Below are 18,417 nucleotides of genomic sequence, written 5' to 3'. Positions count from 1 at the left end.
GTATTTATCTTCTGTGAATTGTAGAAGTGCAGTTTCTTATAACTAACTGTTTGCCTCTTCTGGGAAAAAATACCCTAATATATTAAATAATCAAAAAGCCTGATAATGTGTCAATAATGAAATAACCAAAGAACTTTGTATTTGTGGACTGTGTCATACAGATAAAATGTTACCCCTGTGGTGCACCTGACTTCTGATTTCCTGGTTAAATTTGAGTGGAGGCAGCAGATGCAGTTTGAATTTTCTTACCTGTCATGCAAATTTTACTGAGTGCAAATGTTTTTTTTTAATTGATCCCAAAACTACTTCTGTACACTGAAAAATATGTTTTTGTTACGGCCAACAGCTTAGAATGAGGTCTGAGACATTATATACCTGTCTCGTGGAATACAATTACCAGTCCATTCTGATAGTTGTTCTTAATGACTAATACTGTGTCCTATAAGGACCAGATAGATAAACTCAAAATCTGGAAAACAAAAAAAGACTTTTTTGCCAATAATGAAAATGCATGCTCTGCAAATGCGTAAGAACCAGAGACAATACACACCTAAAATTTATCCAGAGTAGCTGGGAAGCAGATTAATTCAAAGATGTGGCTTGTTTCTGGTTTCATCTGATGTACGAGCCCCTCTCACAACCACAGTCAGTAAGTCTTTTGGTATGTTTCACAGGACAGATTAGATGCAAATAACATTTTTAACCACTTTAACTATGGGCACTGGACAACTGAATAGATCATTAAAAGACCAAAGACAGGGCAGTGTTACAGAAGGTTTTTTTCAAGTATCTTCCCAGGCACAATAATCTGTCTTAAAATATCTAGCTTCAATTACTATTTCTACCTCTTTCACTTATTTCCCAAATGCAATAATAAATAAGTTGTCATGTGACTAAATCTTTCTCTACATTAAATCCCATGCAGGTGTTTTGTAACACAATTTGCCTTAACAGGGCTGTCTTAACTTCCATGAAGACTTTTGTTTTGTATTTCGTTCCCAGTGAGCACTGGTTCCATGTAAAGTGATCTTACTGTCCCTGTTCCTCTAACAGAAACTACTGGGCAGTTTAGTGCTCTGCTAGCCAGGCCACACAAGGAGACTGCTGTGACCTTGCAGCCCTTGCGTCCCTGTGTTCCAGAGCCTCAGTAGTAGTACTGACAGCAGTATCTTAAATACACCTCTGTTTTCCCTCCCTCCAAGTCTTCTTTCTGCTTCCCATAACAGTCTTTGGGAGGGGGTTAGACTGACTATGGATCACTCCTCTGAACTGTAATACTTAGATATCAGGCAGAAATTCTTTGCTGTCAGGGTGGTGAGGCACTGGAACAGGTTGCCCAGGGAAGCTGTGGATGCCCCTTCCCTGGAAGTGTTCAAGGCCAGGCTGGATGGGGCTTTGAGCAGCCTGGCCTAGTGGGAGGTGTCCCTGCCCAGGGCAGGGGGGTTGGAACTACATGATCTTTAAGGTCCCTTCCAAGTCTAATCGTTCTATGATAATGTTTTAACCTATTCGGAGCAACGGGAACAATTCTCAGACCTTCAGCACACAACAAAATCACTGAATTTTCAACGGAGTTCCTGTAGTCGGGAGAGCTACTCTCTTTTCGAGGTTCTGCTACGAAAAAACCAACTCTGAAAGATGCGTACTTACTGCCGTTAATGCGGAACGCAGCGGCAAGGCGCCGGCTGGCGGCAGCGGTGCCACCATGATTTTAGGTGTATTTTTGTATGAAGGATGAATCACACCGAGGAAGCGGTGGAAGGAAAACCGTGCCCTTGTGGAACCGTTGCGACAGAGCGTCACGACTGCCACGGCGGAGCCCTTTCCTTCAACAGATAAAACGGGCAGGTAAAACCCCGCGGGGCTTCGCACAGAAGCCGTGCGTCGCAAGGGAAGGCGGCTGCCGCTGCCTCTCCGCCTGAGCGGGAACCCACCGCGGCTTGCGGGGCGCCGCCTCCGGGGAAGGAAGGACAGAAGGGGCTGGGCCGGGCCACTCTAACGGCTGAGGCGCCGCCGCTCCAACGGCCCCTGAAGGGGCTGCCGCTTCCGTGAGGCATCACATCCGCTGCCGCGCACGGCCTTACGGGCCCGCTCGTTGCCGTAGCGACGGGGGCCTCCTCCGCCTCTTCCGGCTTCGCATGGCGCCGTCTCTTCCGGTGCGGGGAGTAATATGGTGAGTGGCCCCCGCTGGGGAGGGGAGGGAAGTCGCGCGTGGGAGCGGGGCGAGGGAGGCGGAGGTGTGGGGCGGTCGCTCCCGGGCGGGGGCCGTGCCGCTGCGGCGGGGCTGGGCACGGCAGGGCGCCCCGGGCCCGCTGCCTGCCCGGCGCGGCCCGGCTCGGCCCGGAGCGCGCCGCCTCGCCGCCCCCTGCCCCGCTCCTGGCACGAGCCCCCGCCGGGCTGTCGGTGACGTGGCTGCGCGCGGGGGTTCTGCCCCGCCCGCGCGGGGCCGCCTCAGCCGTTCCCCTTAGCCGGGCGCCGCCGGGGGGAAGGAAGTGCCCCTTCGCCAAGGCGGCGGCGCGGCCGTTAACGGCTCCGGGGCGCGGGAGGAGCGGGCGCTGGGGCTTTCTGTGTAGTGCTTTCTCTTCAGATCCCCCCTTATAGGCCGCGCCGGGCGGGTAGGCCCCGTAGGAGCAAGCGGTAGGGGCTCAGCTCTGTCGCCGGGCGGTCTGGGCCTCGGTGGTTTTCATTCAGCACCGAATCATCCGGGCAACGGGAATCCGCCCCGGGACACACCGGCTGCCCGGCCCCGCGTCAGTGAAAGCGCGGGGCTGTTGCCCTTGGTACGTGCGTCTCGCTTCCCAGGGAAGGAAAGTCCTGGGAGTGAGCACCCTGTAGGCTTGTTCAGCTGCGTGTCTTGAGTTTTCCCCGTTGATGCTGAGCGCAACTGAGTTGACATCGGTAGCGATAACAGGTGCTGTCACCTGTTGGCGTTGTAGGAGCAGACGCTGCCGCTCATTGTAGAAATACTTCTTGTAGAGCTGTGCCAGTGCCACATGGGGACCCTCAGTGGCTGAGGTGTGGGGCAGCCGCCCTCACGCTTAGCACAGAGGTGTTTCTTGCCATTGTGTTGCCACAAGTTTAGGGGGTAGGGAAGCTTTAATGTCAAAGTGCAATGTGGGCTGATTAGAGCTTGCTTCCAGGGGTGAGCTATATATCTAGCCTGGTTTTGTATGGGGTTCTCCTCTGTGGTACAGAATGCACAGCTTTAGGGCACAGCATACCGTGTATAAATCGGGGAGATGCGGCACAGGGCAGTTAGGCAATGGACAGTGCTAACAGCATGGAAAAGCAATGGGTGCCAAGGTGACAGTAACCTTCATAAGCAGGCAGCCTGCTGCCTTTAGGAAAGCTTTCAGAAGTGTTCTTTCATCCTGTTTGTCTTTACTGAGAAAAAAAAAATAGTCACGTGATGATTTGATAGTAAAGAAGATAGTAAGTGCCAGCCTTTTGCTCTAGGTGAGCAAAACTTGGGATCTGTAATACCGCTTTTTTAATTGATGACCCCAAGATATACGGGTATTTCTACAGATACTGTGAAATGCAGCTGTGATGACAACTGCGTCTGTAAGTTCATTGAGTCTGTTTTGGTAACCAGCCTGTTAGTATGTCTTTTTGTCTTCTGCTTGCAGTTACAGATGTGATAGCTTACAATCAAACCTTATTTCATCCAGCCTCAAATTGCTGCATAGGACAGACCACCCATTACAAGTCCACGAATTTCTATTGCAAATCAGAAAGCCTTCCACACGAAAAGCCCTACTTTGTGTGAAGAGTAGAATGGAAGGTGGTTAGCTAGAACCTTCAGCCCTTTTAGGACAGGGAGAAAGTAGCATGGTTGATGAATTTGTCTGATAGTCTGTTCCCTGTCATGCTTTCAGGAGAGCCATGTAGCATCCCCCTCACTCCCATCTCCCACATACCCATGTGCCCTCTCCACCCTCAGGAAAGGAGAGGGAACACGTACAGTGACTGCATTCTACTGTGCACATTTAGGTTAAGCCATGGCTGAGATTGTTTGTATGTCTCATTATGTTACTGGCCTTGTGTCCACCACGTTACAGATGATACCAGCATTGTTTTTATTCCTCTGATGGGTTCTTGTTTATATATATGTGTGTGTATAAATATATACAATATTTTCCTGTTTAATAAACCAATTGGCTTTGGGTGGGAAGTGTGCTTTGATAAAGAAAAATATTTGTGTTTTCAGAACATCTGTAGTAGTTTTACTTAAATAAAAGTAAAAAGCCCACTCTTTAAATGGTATTTTGGTATGTTTTCCAGTAAACTTGAATTCTGGATTATATGTAAATGAAGCTTGATTCCAAGTAATTCATCATTATCTAAAATATAATATACTATATATTACATTATAGTATAGTATAGATATATAATAACCATTTAAAGTGACTATTGAAAAATATTGCTGAATTTAATGTTTATGGGCTGTCACTAATTAACAAAACCCTCATTCTGATTCTTAATATAAATATGAAAATAGTTCATAAATGAAGATCTCCTTTTTGCTAATTTAAATTATGATTTAAGTAAAATTTTTAATTAAACTTTAATATTTTTTTAAGGGGACAATACACCTGTTCCGAAAATCACAGAGATCGCTGTTTGGAAAGTTAACACATGAATTTAGGCTGGTTGCAGCAGATAGGAGGGTAAGTATTTCTTTTAAAAAAATGAATAACAATAAAAAAGACATTAGCTGTGATAAATTAAACTACGTTATTAACTTGAGAATGTTTTGAGAATATGTCTTTGAAATTTTCCATCTGTGCTTAAAAAAAACAATCCAGCTGTGAAGCTGAATGCCTTCCTGTGCTTTGTCCCTGTCAGTTAGTATTCTCCAGAATTGTATTTATATTTAATGCATTCAGTAGAACTGCAAACTGAATATGCACAGACATTTTTGGGACCTAAGTTCCAGCACAAAGAAAATAATCCACTAATATAAAGTTGTGTAAGTCTGTCTTCAAAAGTCACACGGTGCGTGCTGTAATTAAATGCAAGTATTATACAGGGGTGATTTTTCTTTTAGACCAAAAAGGTATTTTAAGCATGATGCACAAGTGCTGTTTATAAACAAGTTTTGAGACAATCTGTAAAGTTGAAAACAAAATCTGGGCTTATTGTTCTGAAATGAATTGTAAATTTTTGGGAGGGAGGAAAAGACAGTTCTGCTTGCCTGATGAAGTACTGCGATATTGTTTTGTAAAACCAGATAGATATATTTTTGTCTTGTAAATTTTGGAAGATGTAAAACACATATCTATTCTCATCAACAGTCCTGGAAGATCTTGCTGTTTGGTGCTATAAATTTAATATGTATTGGCTTCCTGCTAATGTGGTGCAGCTCTACAAACAGCATAGGTAGGTTGCTCTCTAGTACTGAAACTACATCCAACTACCATGTGTTTCTTAGCTTGTGAACTTCCAACATACTAAAAAAGCAAAGTTCAGCACGTAAAGGAGATAGGTGGTTGCACAGCCAGGTTTGGAAAGTGCTTCCTTTTGATTTACCACAGTCAGCGTAGAGTCATTTCTCGATGGCAAGTGTGGATGGGTGAAAGTCCTTCAAAGTTTGCAAGGTTTTCCAGAACTGATGGGTTTTTTTCTTCCCACAGTACCCTCTTTAAAGATCGCAAAAAAGTAGACTTCGAAGCTAGTCCTCAGACCTGTTCCTTGTATAAATAGTACCAGTGACATATAGCGACCCTCACTTGCAGTTGAATGAAGATATTTGTAGTGTGGCAAAAGGCTTGTCCGATTCCAGGAACACCCCTTTTCAATATTTTTTATATCTTCTATTTTTGTATAGGGGCTCCAAGATGCTTCCCATCCTCTGTGCTGAAAGTGGAATACGTTACGCTTTTTATTTATGACATAGGTTTTCTTGCAGTTTTAAGATGGGTCGGAGATGCAAAACAAGTAAAAAAGTCTGTTGAACCTACGTTTCACTGCAGTAATGCACATAAGCAATCTCTTGCTTTGGCGGATGAAGTATTACTAGATCTCCTGACTTTTCTGTATTTACATTCCTAGTCACAAGCTTTATACCTTTTGTGTCTGGCATTATTAAGTGCTTTATTAGAATTTGGATTGCCACAGTTAACCTGTTTATGAAGTTAAATGTATTGGAGTGTTTAGGACATTCATATTATACACACATACAAAATACAGAGAGTCTTACTCTATCAGTGGAGACAGTTTATGTTGATACGAAATGAAAAAGAGCTACACAAGAGGGACTTAGAAGAATACAACTGATTTCTGCATTGAAAAATTATATTAAGTTTTAGTATTTGCTTTTTTTTTTACAGCTTTAACTGCTTACACATATTTGACAATCTTTGACCTTTTCAGGTGAGTTTTTTTTCCTGTTTAGTCTTACTGTTCGTTTGTGCCTGTCTTTGTATATTTCTATACATATAAAATTTATTTAGAGATACAAACACATGTTATTTAGAGTCATCAGTATAGAAATACTGTTTTGCATATAGCTTAAATAAGTATAAAATTTTACATCACAATAAGTAGATGTTGACAAACAGCATAGCTGTATTGAGAATGACTAGTAACAAATCAGTTTAGTTATGGATTTCTCTATGCAGATGTGTAACCACATAAAACAGAATCTAGCATCAAACTGTTATCTGGTGGTTCACTCAGAACATTTCCCTGATGTCACAGTCATTGATTCTGAAGTATCCCTCAGTTTTAGCATCAGGAAATGAGGAGTATGTAAGCCTGTTTCTATTTAAAAATACTTCAAGAGCTAGATCCTATGCACTCTACCAATAAGGTTATTAGATATTTTTAGTATTTTTCCTGTTTCCTAAAAAAATTATATTAAAACTACTTAAAGTATGAAAGTTCTGAACACTTTTGATAATATTGATAATACAGACATGAAATATATTCAGTTCTTACCTGAGATGCAGATTGGTAGCAGTAGTTGGGAAATAAACTGCATAAAATGCATGTATTTTTTTAATTATTAACTTACATTATCTTCCTTTATAAGCTCACTAGCTTATAAAAAATAGGGATCAGCTATCTGCAGTCTTTTTTGCCCACTACATACCGTTGCTTATCTGAATGATAGTAAAACATTTATAAATAACATCAGCAAAAAGGCAGAAAGGAACAGGAATGGTTGATATAGGCACAAAAATACCAAACTTGCTCTGTGACTGCATTAGAATTGTGATATAACTTCGATGAATCTTGTATTTTTCTTAGAATTTTGTGTCTACTGAGTTTTGTCATGTTGACTCAAAATAGTTTTTACCTTGGGGAAAGTTTTGATGTTGTATTCCATGTTTGTATATAATATTATTTTTTTAGTTTTAGGAGAAGATGGAATACCCCTGGCACTGACATATTAGGTTAATTAGGGGTCGGACTAGAAGATTATTCTCTCAATGATCTCTTTCAAGAGTTTTGATTTGCTGTAAGGGTGAACAATGCTCAGTAATTCTGCTGCAAAAATCAATTTCTGGTTCTTTCATTTTTGTCCTCTTCCTGGTCATTTATAATAGTCTTACTGAGCATATGAATTTAGTATTTTGTATATGAGCAGTATTATTTCCTCTGCTTTTGCTTTTATTCCACACAGCTGTGGATCAGGTTGAGAGGATGCAGTTGTTCAGCAGCTGTGGGGATGAGTTCTTGATCCAGTCTCATTTAACTTTGTCGTTAAGAAACGGCTGCATAAAGGCACAGATGGCACTGAATTGGGGTGGGTTCCAATAAAAAAAAAAAAAAATTGTCCGAAGGGGTCAGTAAAGGAAAAATTGGCATATTTTGGCATGTTTCATTGGCATGAAACAAGACTCATCCTCGAAAAATTCAGGCTAGTACCATGAGGATAAAATAATTGGAATTTCAGATGTTCAATATAAGAGAAGAACTTGGAAAGGAAATAGCAAGAGAGACCTGTGGCTGTCAGTGAATGGCCAGTTAGATTAGAGCTTGTGTAGGTGAATGCAGCCAGAAAAAATAAATCTGTTTTGGCCATATATGTAGGCAAAATGCACTGTGGAAAAGACAGACAATACTTGGCATAGCCCAAGGCTTATTCTGGTACTAAATCTAATCCATGGTATGTCTCTAGAAGAAGAGTTTAATGGAGAGCTTTCTTCACTGTTTCACTGGGATACAAAGGAAGTGACACAGATGTGACAGTCCTGTTATCGTGCTTATCATCTTCCTTCTCGTTTAAATGGCCTTTCTCAGGTTACAGTATTTCTAAGCAAGTTGATAAAGCGCACGTAAGAAGAGCATTTACTGGGTGTCTAGTTTGTATTTTCATAGGCTTTTGCTTTGTACTTTTCATTACTACATGTGACATTACTATGTGTGATACCAACCAGTATTAAAAGAATTTTCTCAAATCACCTTTGCCTGTTAGTCAGATACTGGGGTACCTGGTCTCGCATGCTCCATGTCCCTTTGAGGAAAATTCATGGAGTGCATGCAGCTTGAACACTAGTTGTGCTGTTTTGTGTCAGGACCTCAGTGTAAAAATGCATTGCATTTGGAGTTCTGGTAAACTTGATTTAGGTTGAGTGATGTTCTGTATTGAAGAAGGTTGGTGGTAACCTTTGTAGGCACAGCATGCCTTAAGTACAGCATTAAGGCTGTAAGGTCTAAGGAATTAGACCAGCTACCATTCCACTACAATTATTTGCTGCTCTTCTTCTGTGAACAGCTGAGACGACGTCATGCAGTCTCAGTGTTATACCCAAGCACAGCCTTCTCTGGATTCACTGGAACCCTCATTGTAACAGTGATAGAGGGGTTGAGTTCGTGATAAGACACGGTTATATTCATTTGTTCAGTTCTGATGGCTGAAGTGTGTATTTGTAGATTATCCAGTTTGTAAAGGCTGCAGTTATTTATCACTGTCTAACTCTCCCCCTTTTTTCAGTTTGGTAACATGTCTAATAAGCTATTGGGTAATGATGAAGAAACCCAGCCCAGTCTATTCATTTGGGTAAGTACTCATAACAAGGTTTAGTGTTTGATAATTCAACATTTGATATGTTGCTGACTACCGTTGCCTGTGTTCCCAGACATCCATGACTAACAACCTCTGTGTAAAAGACCCTAAAAATAAGGAGACCCAAGACTGATGCTGTAAAGAACAGTTGCAGAATAGGGGAGAGCTTAGGGGAGGGACAGGAAAAAGAACTAAGAAATGCTTAATTTTGAACTGTTTGTGACAAGTGGAGTGTTGGCGTAAAAGAAATTGGAAAATAATGCCTATTCCATAAAAATTCCAATTTCTTCCCATCTATCTACTCTTTAAAGAACTGGAAATAGTAGGTTTATCCTACTGATTCCTGCACAGACCAGAATGCATTTGGTGCAATGTTCAGTGTTTCTAAACCGAATTCTCAAATTTCAGGTTTGAAAGGTTTGAAGTTCTAGCCGTGTTTGCATCTACAGTTCTGGCACAGCTTGGTGCTCTTTTTATACTGAAAGAAAGGTAGGGATATGTACCATTTTCTATGATTTTTTTGTTATGTATGAAGATATTCCAGACTAAGCAAAAGCATATGCATTCTACAAATGTAGAGAGATATTGTAGAAAAAAGTTCAGATTTCTTTAAAATATTGCTAACCCTTACTGCTCACTTACATTGGTTACACTACAGGTAGGCTTTAGATGAAATGATAGGTATCAATAAAAGTAATTAAACAGCTTTCAAGGAAAAGACTCAATGTTCTTAAGAATCGCGTTTTCCAAAAAGTTAGGTATTTCATTTAATGCATTTCCCTATGCGTCTTGATTTTTTTTAAGTTAGTAAATAAATAAAACTTCTTCCATTTTATTTTTTTCCTTCAGTTACTTCCTGAAGTAAAGCAACATCATAATATATTAAGGATCTGAATGTTTAAACTATCAACTTCATCAGTCCATCAAAATGTGCTCAAGTATTAATTTGACATACTGTTTACTCTTAGAAGCATTTGTATTTCAGAGGTTAGCCTAAAAAAAAAAAATCTTTAAAAATGAAGTGGCTTTTATTAACATTTGGAATTTAAAACGGGCGGTGTACCTTCCATTTTTCTATTCAAGGGCTCTATTTTCTCTGTAAAGGGCTATGTTAACAACTTCGCAATTTTATACTATGGATTGCACTGTTTTAGGGACAATACACAGAATCACATACACTGGAATGAATTCTAATAATGACAAGCTGTCAAAGCCTCCAAGTTTTCAAACATCAATTTTAGGAAATTCCCAAAACTTACCTTAGTCAAATAAAGCTTATTCCTTATTCCTTAGTTTACTGGTGGGTAAAAAAGATTTGTATCTCCACCACAGTGTCCCACATCTCCTTTATTTGGCCTTGCTTAGTGAGAGGCTGTAAGTCAAGGATTTCAGACTTAGTTTGTTGCGGTTACCAACACCAGTGGTGGCAGTAGCAGTATTTTTTGGCATGTTCATTTACAAGCTTCTTTTTATTGTGTAGGCAGTGTTCATGGTAGCTAGCACCTATGTGGTACAGTTTGGAAATATTTGGAAAATCTAAATTACACCCTGCTTTTTTTCAGTGTTAAATGCTTTCATCAGTTATAAAAACTGCTGTGCCTATTTAAGCAATTCATTTTTTTGCAGTACTGTATTTGTCAGGTTTTCTTTATGAATGGCAGCTAATTCTTCAGAACTGGAAAAAATATGCTTCAGGTATCAAGGTTTTATTGTATGAATATAACTCAAATTTTCAATTATTTTTGTAGTGCAGAGCGGTTTCTGGAACAACCTGAGATACACACGTAAGAAATTATTTTGACGTGTAAAATTATAGTTTTTTCAGTGTCCCTTTGCATTTCTAATTCTTAATGTAGCATGTATTAATTATGCAAGTACATTCAACACCAAGTTGGTTTTGGTACCTTGGCATTTATTTCAAACTGTGTGTAAGCTATATTGCAAACGGTTTTTTCAAGGTACAATTGAAATATAACACACATGCTCTCGTAAATAATGAATTAACTATATATCGCTGGTTTTGCTAGTTTAGTTGCTCTCATTTCTTATGGAGGCCTCTTAGAAGGCCTGGTGCGTGAGGGGAAGGATGCTGTGATCATTAGGGAGCTGGAGGTGTTGCAAAGATGATGAATATGGGGAAAGGAAAAGAAGGTGTTATGGGGCAAAAGACTGGGACGTGGCATGTGTGGTGAAGTTGTAGTTCTCCTAGGAAAGAGTAGGGACGTAGGGCATAATTCCGAGGGAAACTAAGCTTTTTTTAGCTCTGCTGCTGCAGGGACAATGTATTTATATCTTCAAAGGACGAACATATATGTGTGTGCATATATGCAATTAGTTAAGAACTGTTACTCAACATTATGAACTTTGTGTACAGCCTAATGTGATAATACGTACGAAGTTCAGTGATCTCATATAACCATTAAAATGATAATACACTGCCAGTTATTACGCATTACACTAGTTTATCTTACTCTTGTTTTCAGTCTCAGTGAAAGATAGCAAGCAAAGTATTTTGATATTGTTACTAGTAATTACAGCTTGATTTCATGTGATGGTGTGAAATTAAGATACTTTTTTTTTTTTCCCCTCCCTAGGGGGCGACTGCTGGTTGGTACTTTCGTGGCTCTCTTTTTCAACTTATTTACAATGCTTTCCATTAGGAATAAGCCTTTTGCTTATGTCTCTGAAGGTATGTGAAAAATTAGTCTATAAGAAGAGTTGGGAAATGATTTTAATGTTCCTATTTTTATCAAGGTATAACTTGTCTGGTAACTTTCTTAACTAGAGGGTATATATTACTGTTACCTACATTAATATAACTTCATGCAATTTAGAATTGCCATCCAGACTTCAACTTTAGTTTGCTTATGGGGCTCTCTCAGAAGTATGTATTCATTAATATAACAAACTGAGCATCATTTTAATGCTGAAGTACGCTTTATTTTCATTCTTTTAATGAAAATCAGAACTTTTAAGACATTTTATGGATATATTAGTGGATTAAAAATAATATAATAGTTCTTCTTAATAGCTCTTTTACCTGGGGCTTTTTCACTGTGAAGTAGGCTTGCAGTCATTCCTGCTAACTGTAAATTGTTTATAGCTATATAACATACTTGTATATAATATAAAGATAATTGTGATGGTTATAATAGTCAATTATATATGTATTTAATCAGTTCAGATGATTATGAGAGATGGGCATTTTATTTAATGCCTGGAAAAGTTAGACACTGGGGTTTTTTTTAAGGGAATCTGTTGAGATATATTTATTCACTCGTGCTGTATTGGGTTCTTTCCTTAAAATAAAACTTTAAGCATACTTTAAAATGGATACCTTTACTTGTAGTAATTTTATTACCTTCTTTCTTTTGCAGCTGCCAGCACAAGTTGGCTTCAGGAGCATGTTGCAGATCTTAGTAGAAGGTAAAGCTTTATAATATTTTTCAAAATTGTTAACATCTGGAAGGTAGTGTTTTTTTGTGTATAATAATGATTTGGATGGGTATTGAGGCATAAACTGTTGTGTATTAGAGCTTTTAAAATAGCTTTACCTGCTCTAGGTCTGGTGTATGAACTCTAGAGCAAACATTGTCTTTCATGTTTCTCAGATACATCAATCTAATAGAAATACATCTTCTGCATAACTTTCCCTTTGAATGTGTTTGGTACGCTGTATGTAATTCTCCTTGGATGAGGTGAGGTAAACTAGCTTTGTCCTGTACAGGCTTGAACTGTATTTCTCAACAATCATTACCTGTAGTAATTTGTGTTCAGTTACTCTATGGGGTGGGCACATGACTAGGATGGTTGCAGTTTAAATGTGATCTATGAAGCAGGTTGCACACTGAAACATAGCTATGGAAACTCCTCACCTGTCCAGCAGCAAACTGCTGTGTCTTCCAGGGACTGAAGGAGTGTTGCTCATTCATCTTGTCTGTTAACTGTCTTGCTTGGATTTGATATCTGAATGTGAGATGACATTGTTTGCAAATAATTTTGTCAGATGTCAGAAATGTTTATTTTGAGCCATACATGTTCTTCCAAATTCTAGTGCTGTTAGTATCAAAAAATGTTAAACCATATTGTATAACATGTTAAGTATGCTGCAAAGCCCATCTGTTTCTGCATGTTTGTTCAACGTAATTGATTTTATACAGGTGTAAGGTATTGTATCATCAGACACAAATTCTGCAAAACAGCTTGGAAGACTAACAATAGGGTTGCCCAAGTACCTGGAGTTTCAGTGTGGAAAAAAAAAAAAGTAATAAGAAAATGTGGATAGCAGTCACAGACACTAGCAGTTTTTCTTTAATGATATGGTGACACAGTGTTACTGGGGAGGACACGGATGGACAACTTGAAGGGCTCCCAGATCAAGAGTCTAGAATTACTACTGGGTTTTGGGATAACCTGTAGACAATTGTGCCAACAATTTCTTAAAATTATTAAATTTGGTTAGTATGTATACAGCTATTTCAGGTGTGTTCTGTGAAGCTGTGCTGATTACTAAATATCTGCACCTCTATATAATTATGTTGATTAAAATTCTTACAGGAGCAGACCAGCTCATGATGTCTAAACATAGGTTGGTTTTAAACAGAGCAACAAAACATTTCATGTTGTCTTTTCCTTTAAATTCTCTAGTATGTGAAATACATTGCTGGGAAGTACAGAAACCCTTTTCTCTCTTCATGCTCCCATTGATAGGAGATAACTATAAATAAATAACTTTTCCCAATGTTCCCAGTTTTTTTGGTCTCCTCTTATTCACAAGGCTGGCCTCCTCCTTCTTTTCAGACTCCATCAATTAGTTAGCTTTGGCTTTAGAATACTTTTTCACACCAAGGTGGCAGATGGATTGAAGACTAGAGATATGCAACCCCACCATGACTTACATTTATGTAATAGCAATATCTGAACCTGTAAAGTACTTGTGTACAGCTGACATAGCTAGCTATGTTACCAGAAAATAGAAAGTAGCACAAGATATGTATTTTAACATGTAGAAAAAAATAATATAAAATTTAGTGTAGTATAACATTTTGTAGATGCGAAGATAGAGGTAAAGCAAATTTAAGATGCAAGAGGCTAAGGATTAGTTTCAGATATGAGAGAGAATGTGACGTGGATCTAAACTTGATTAATTTTTGCTGGCATCAGACTATTCCAGAACTTCGAGCAGAATTAGAAGGGCCTTTTTAGTCCCCAGAGGCATCATTTGCTGTGACTGCAAGGTGTCAAATGCTGAAATTGTGGGTGTAACTCTTTTGCATTTTGAAGTAACGCTGAACATCTAGCTGACAACTGCTTTTTCTGTTTCATTACAGTATTTGTGGAATCATCCCAGGATTGAGTAGCATCTTTCTGCCACGAATGAACCCTTTTGTCTTGATTGATATTGCTGGAGCTTTAGCTCTTTGCATTACATATATGCTCATTGAAATCAAGTACGTACAGTTGTTTAAAAAAAAGTAACTGTCTTTTTATCCAGTCTATGGGAAATTGCATTTTTTACATGGAAGGAATGACCTCATCAAAAGCTGTATTTTGTATGAATGTGATTGCAACTCCATTAATATATTCTTTTTTGAAAGATGTATAGTTCAGATGAAATTAGTATGTGTAATATTCTGTAAGTGTATATAATTTAAAAGAATGAAAAAGAATCAAAAGAAAATTCTTACACCTTTCAAAAATATGAACACCTGTTTTTCTTTAAAATTGCTCTTTCTAGCAATTATTTTGCTGTCGATACAGCTTCTGCTATAGCAATTGCTTTGATGACATTTGGTACCATGTATCCCATGAGTGTCTACAGCGGAAAAGTACTTCTCCAGGTAAGGCATTGCCACAAAACAGGGGTTTTTTTGTGGTTTCAGTTTTGTTCAGTGTCTTTATTTTTTCAAAAACATAAAATATGTTTTAAGCATTTGAATAGGAAGTGTTCCAAGGGGAATTTGTGATGTGCTAGAAGAATTTTAAGGGCAGTAGAAATACACATCATGAAGTCGTAAGAATTTATTGTGTAATGCTATTGCTCTCTTCTGTATTTAGGCCAAACTTAAAGGCTCTCTTATTTTAACAGGCCAGTTAATTTTTGTTATAACTTTTTTCTTCTTTGTTTTTTTTTTTTTCTTCTTTTTCTTGAAGACAACCCCACCTCATGTGATTGGCCAGTTAGATAAACTTCTTAGAGAGGTAAGTCAGTGTATAATACATGACAGAGCGCGTAGAGCTAAAATTAAATATGGATTCAGGAATACAAAGAGTTTTTGTGAGTAGTCCAAGAAGATTGCTAAAAAAATACTTTTTTAATGTTATTTTTTAGCTGCATGCAGAAAGTATGGATCTTGCTATCTAAGATGAATAGTGTCATTCAGGTATCTGGAATAAATCTGTTAAAGTAGTGCAGGCTGGTGTTTTTATTAACTAAATAGAAGCTACTGCTGAAGAGCTTTATGAATGGGAGTGGGGAGAGGAAAAGGAGTACAGGCAGCTGTTGACTTACGGCATATCAAGTTGAGAAAATACTGCAATTTGGCAGCAAGAATTACCTGAAATGAGTTACTTAAATCCACTTTTTGGATGGATTTGGACATTTAAGGGTACAGTAGATAAGCATTAGTGGCATCATTAACAGACATCATCCATTCTGTAGTATGGAAGCTTTTATTTCACTACTGAAAATGCTGTATTATTCAGCTATGTGTAAAAGTACATTTCTAAAAGGTTTTGAAACACTATTTCTAATTTAATTTCATGTTTCTGGATATTTGTGTAAAATTAGGTTTCAACTTTGGATGGTGTCTTGGAAGTTCGAAATGAGCATTTCTGGACATTAGGTTTTGGCACTTTGGTAAGTTATGTCTTTGTTGTCTTTTTAGCCTTTAAAAAAAGTTGTCAGTTACTACTTTAAATTTTTTTATTTAAATAAAGTAAGATATTTCTTCTGAAATCTTAAATATAAAAAAAAAATTGAGGAAGGCAGTACTCAGTCCTTGTGATGTATTGCAGAACTTCTCTTCCCTTGTCCTTTTTATTTTTTAAAAGCTTTGTTATTGGTTAATATTATTTATGTATATTGCAACTCTAGATTAAAGCATGCATTTTGCAACTGTAGAATCACTTTTGTATTTTGGTAGTGAAGAAACCCCCAAACAATAGTAAAGACATTTTTCAGATGGCGTATTATTGTAAATTGTCTCAGAGGGGAGAAAAAAAACTGTAAACCTTCAGGTACCAAAGGTCTACAGTAGAATCATACACTTTCAGCACTTCTGGGGTGGGGGTGGAAAAAAAAAGTCTGCAGTTGTGTACTGTAAGCTGAAAAAAATCAAGGTTTTTTTTTTGTGATACAGAATTATCACACAACTCAATTATTTCTAAGTTGATGCGGGTATGTTGTGACAGATGGAAAATTAAGACTCTTAGAATTCTTTTTTTCTACTTCTGAATTCTTACAGTATATATATAGCACAAGCTGTGAACCCTGTTCTTTACTAAATATGAACTGAAAAAGCATGTGAGAGGTTCTGTTGTGTGTCCTGTTCTCTTTGCAGTAGTAGTTCAAGGTAACAGAGATAATGTTACTGAGAGGAAGGCAGGGGCAGCCCGCAGTTACATGCACGTCCAGGAGAAACTAGTCTGAGTTCCACAATGGGCTCTTGCCTCTGTTCCTGCTAATGGTCCCGATTTGAGTGTGCCTACCATGCGTGTTGTCCTCTTGTCTGCTCCAACAGCACACTGATGACACTTTTCCTAAAAATGGAGTTTGTCTCCATTTCATTCTTCTTTTGGGCAGCTTTTTGTCCCGTCTGTCGCCTTGCCTTTCCTGCCATCACATGTTGTATTTATAGTTTGGTTTTAAGACTCACTCTTCCTGAATGATGATCTTGATGTGTTCATAAGAGATCAACGTATTAGGAAAGATCAAAATGTATCCTAATTGTGGAATTATTTAATCAGTTTCTCAGTTGAGTCAGTAGTCTCCACTGCAAAAGGTCTTTGCATAATTCTTTGCAGGGTAACTTACCTCTTCTTGAATGCATATGGAGAATCTCTATTGAAGGAACAGTTAACAGCCGACTTATTTTTATCACTTTCTAGGCCGGATCAGTACACGTCCGAATTCGGAGAGATGCAAATGAACAAATGGTACTTGCCCATGTCACTAACAGATTATACACATTGGTCTCTACCTTGACTGTTCAGATTTTCAAAGATGACTGGATCAGACCTACCTTATCATCTGTGCCTATTGCAAACAATATTCTGAACCTTTCGGATCATCATGTTATTCCAATGCCATCTTTGAAAGCTGCTGATAATTTGAACCCTGTTACATCCACTCCAGCTAAACCCAGCAGCCCACCACCAGAATTTTCTTTCAATACACCAGGCAAAAATGTGAGTCCAGTCATCCTTTTAAACACTCAGACAAGGCCCTATGGATTGGGCTTTAATCATGGATCCGTACCCTACAGCAGTGTACTCAATCAAGGATTTGGAATACCGGGAATGGGAGCAACTCAAGGATTCAGAACTGGTTTTACAAATGTCCCAAGCAGATATGGAACAAACGCTCGTGGTCAACCTCGACCATAATAAACACCATTATTTATTGTACTTAAGGGTATTGACTTAATTCTTTTATTACCCAATTTTTATAAACATTTGGAATGTCAGATCATTCTAAATGGCTGGGAACAAGTGCATTGTTCATATTCATGAAATGGTTAAACTGCAATTTTTTTCTTTGCATCAGCAGTAGCCTGTGTAATGCCACAAATATTTTCCAGATTTACGATACTTTACAGGTAGTTTTTATAGAGCGTCTATTTCTATTCGGCTTTTTATTCACTTTTCTTTATTTTCCCAAGAATGTATTGAGGTATAGCACAACTCCGTAAGAGAGTAAAATTTTGACCAGGTAGCATTTCTTTTCTAATGAGAATTGCTTGCTGAATGGCTGAGAGAATAGGAAATTGCAGAAATACAAGTCCCATTTTTGGAGATGTTTTGATTGCTGTATTAAGCCATCTTTTGGCAAAGTCACAATTAGGTTTTGGTTGCAAAAATCCAATATTCATATTGTGGCCATTGTGAAGACAATCTGGCATTTCAGATTCTAATTAATTCTGTGAGACCATGTTTTTACATTTTTATTGATGCTTTTATAGAAATTCAGATGGTTCAGCAACCATTTTCTAATTGTAAGTATTCCATATTCATCTCTGATATTTCTTCCTTTTTGGTTTAACTGCAAAATTATTTAGCAATATAGTGGGAAATAAAGTATTTCAAACTTAAGATTTTACAAGCACCTCTTTTTTATGATTGACCCTATTTAAGATCCAGAGCAGATGGCTGTATTGTTTCTGAAGCCAGTATTTCATTTT

The 18,417-nt window shown here is 38.4% G+C and overlaps 1 protein-coding gene across 4 annotated transcripts; it reads left to right on the top strand.

Moving 5' to 3' along the window:
* The first annotated feature begins 2,109 nt into the window (after positions 1–2,109).
* SLC30A6 (solute carrier family 30 member 6) lies at positions 2,110–18,417 on the top strand. Of its 4 annotated transcripts, none has more exons than XM_063328871.1 (14): positions 2,110–2,173; positions 4,584–4,670; positions 5,298–5,382; positions 6,333–6,375; positions 8,945–9,010; positions 9,425–9,505; positions 10,765–10,800; positions 11,611–11,705; positions 12,394–12,442; positions 14,347–14,466; positions 14,754–14,856; positions 15,170–15,217; positions 15,807–15,875; positions 17,126–18,417. In XM_063328871.1, the coding sequence occupies exons 1-14, from the start codon at positions 2,171–2,173 to the stop codon at positions 17,621–17,623; spliced, it is 1,383 nt and encodes a 460-aa protein (XP_063184941.1). In that variant the 5' UTR covers positions 2,110–2,170; the 3' UTR covers positions 17,624–18,417. The 4 variants fall into 4 exon arrangements, with proteins under 4 accessions (XP_063184941.1, XP_063184942.1, XP_063184943.1 ...); XM_063328874.1 differs by lacking the exon at positions 2,110–2,173 and adding an exon at positions 2,733–2,780; XM_063328872.1 differs by lacking the exon at positions 9,425–9,505.

The sequence above is a fragment of the Chroicocephalus ridibundus genome, chromosome 3 (assembly GCF_963924245.1).
Source record: "Chroicocephalus ridibundus chromosome 3, bChrRid1.1, whole genome shotgun sequence".
NCBI lineage: Eukaryota > Metazoa > Chordata > Aves > Charadriiformes > Laridae > Chroicocephalus > Chroicocephalus ridibundus.
This window is presented reverse-complemented; position numbering and strand designations above follow the sequence as displayed.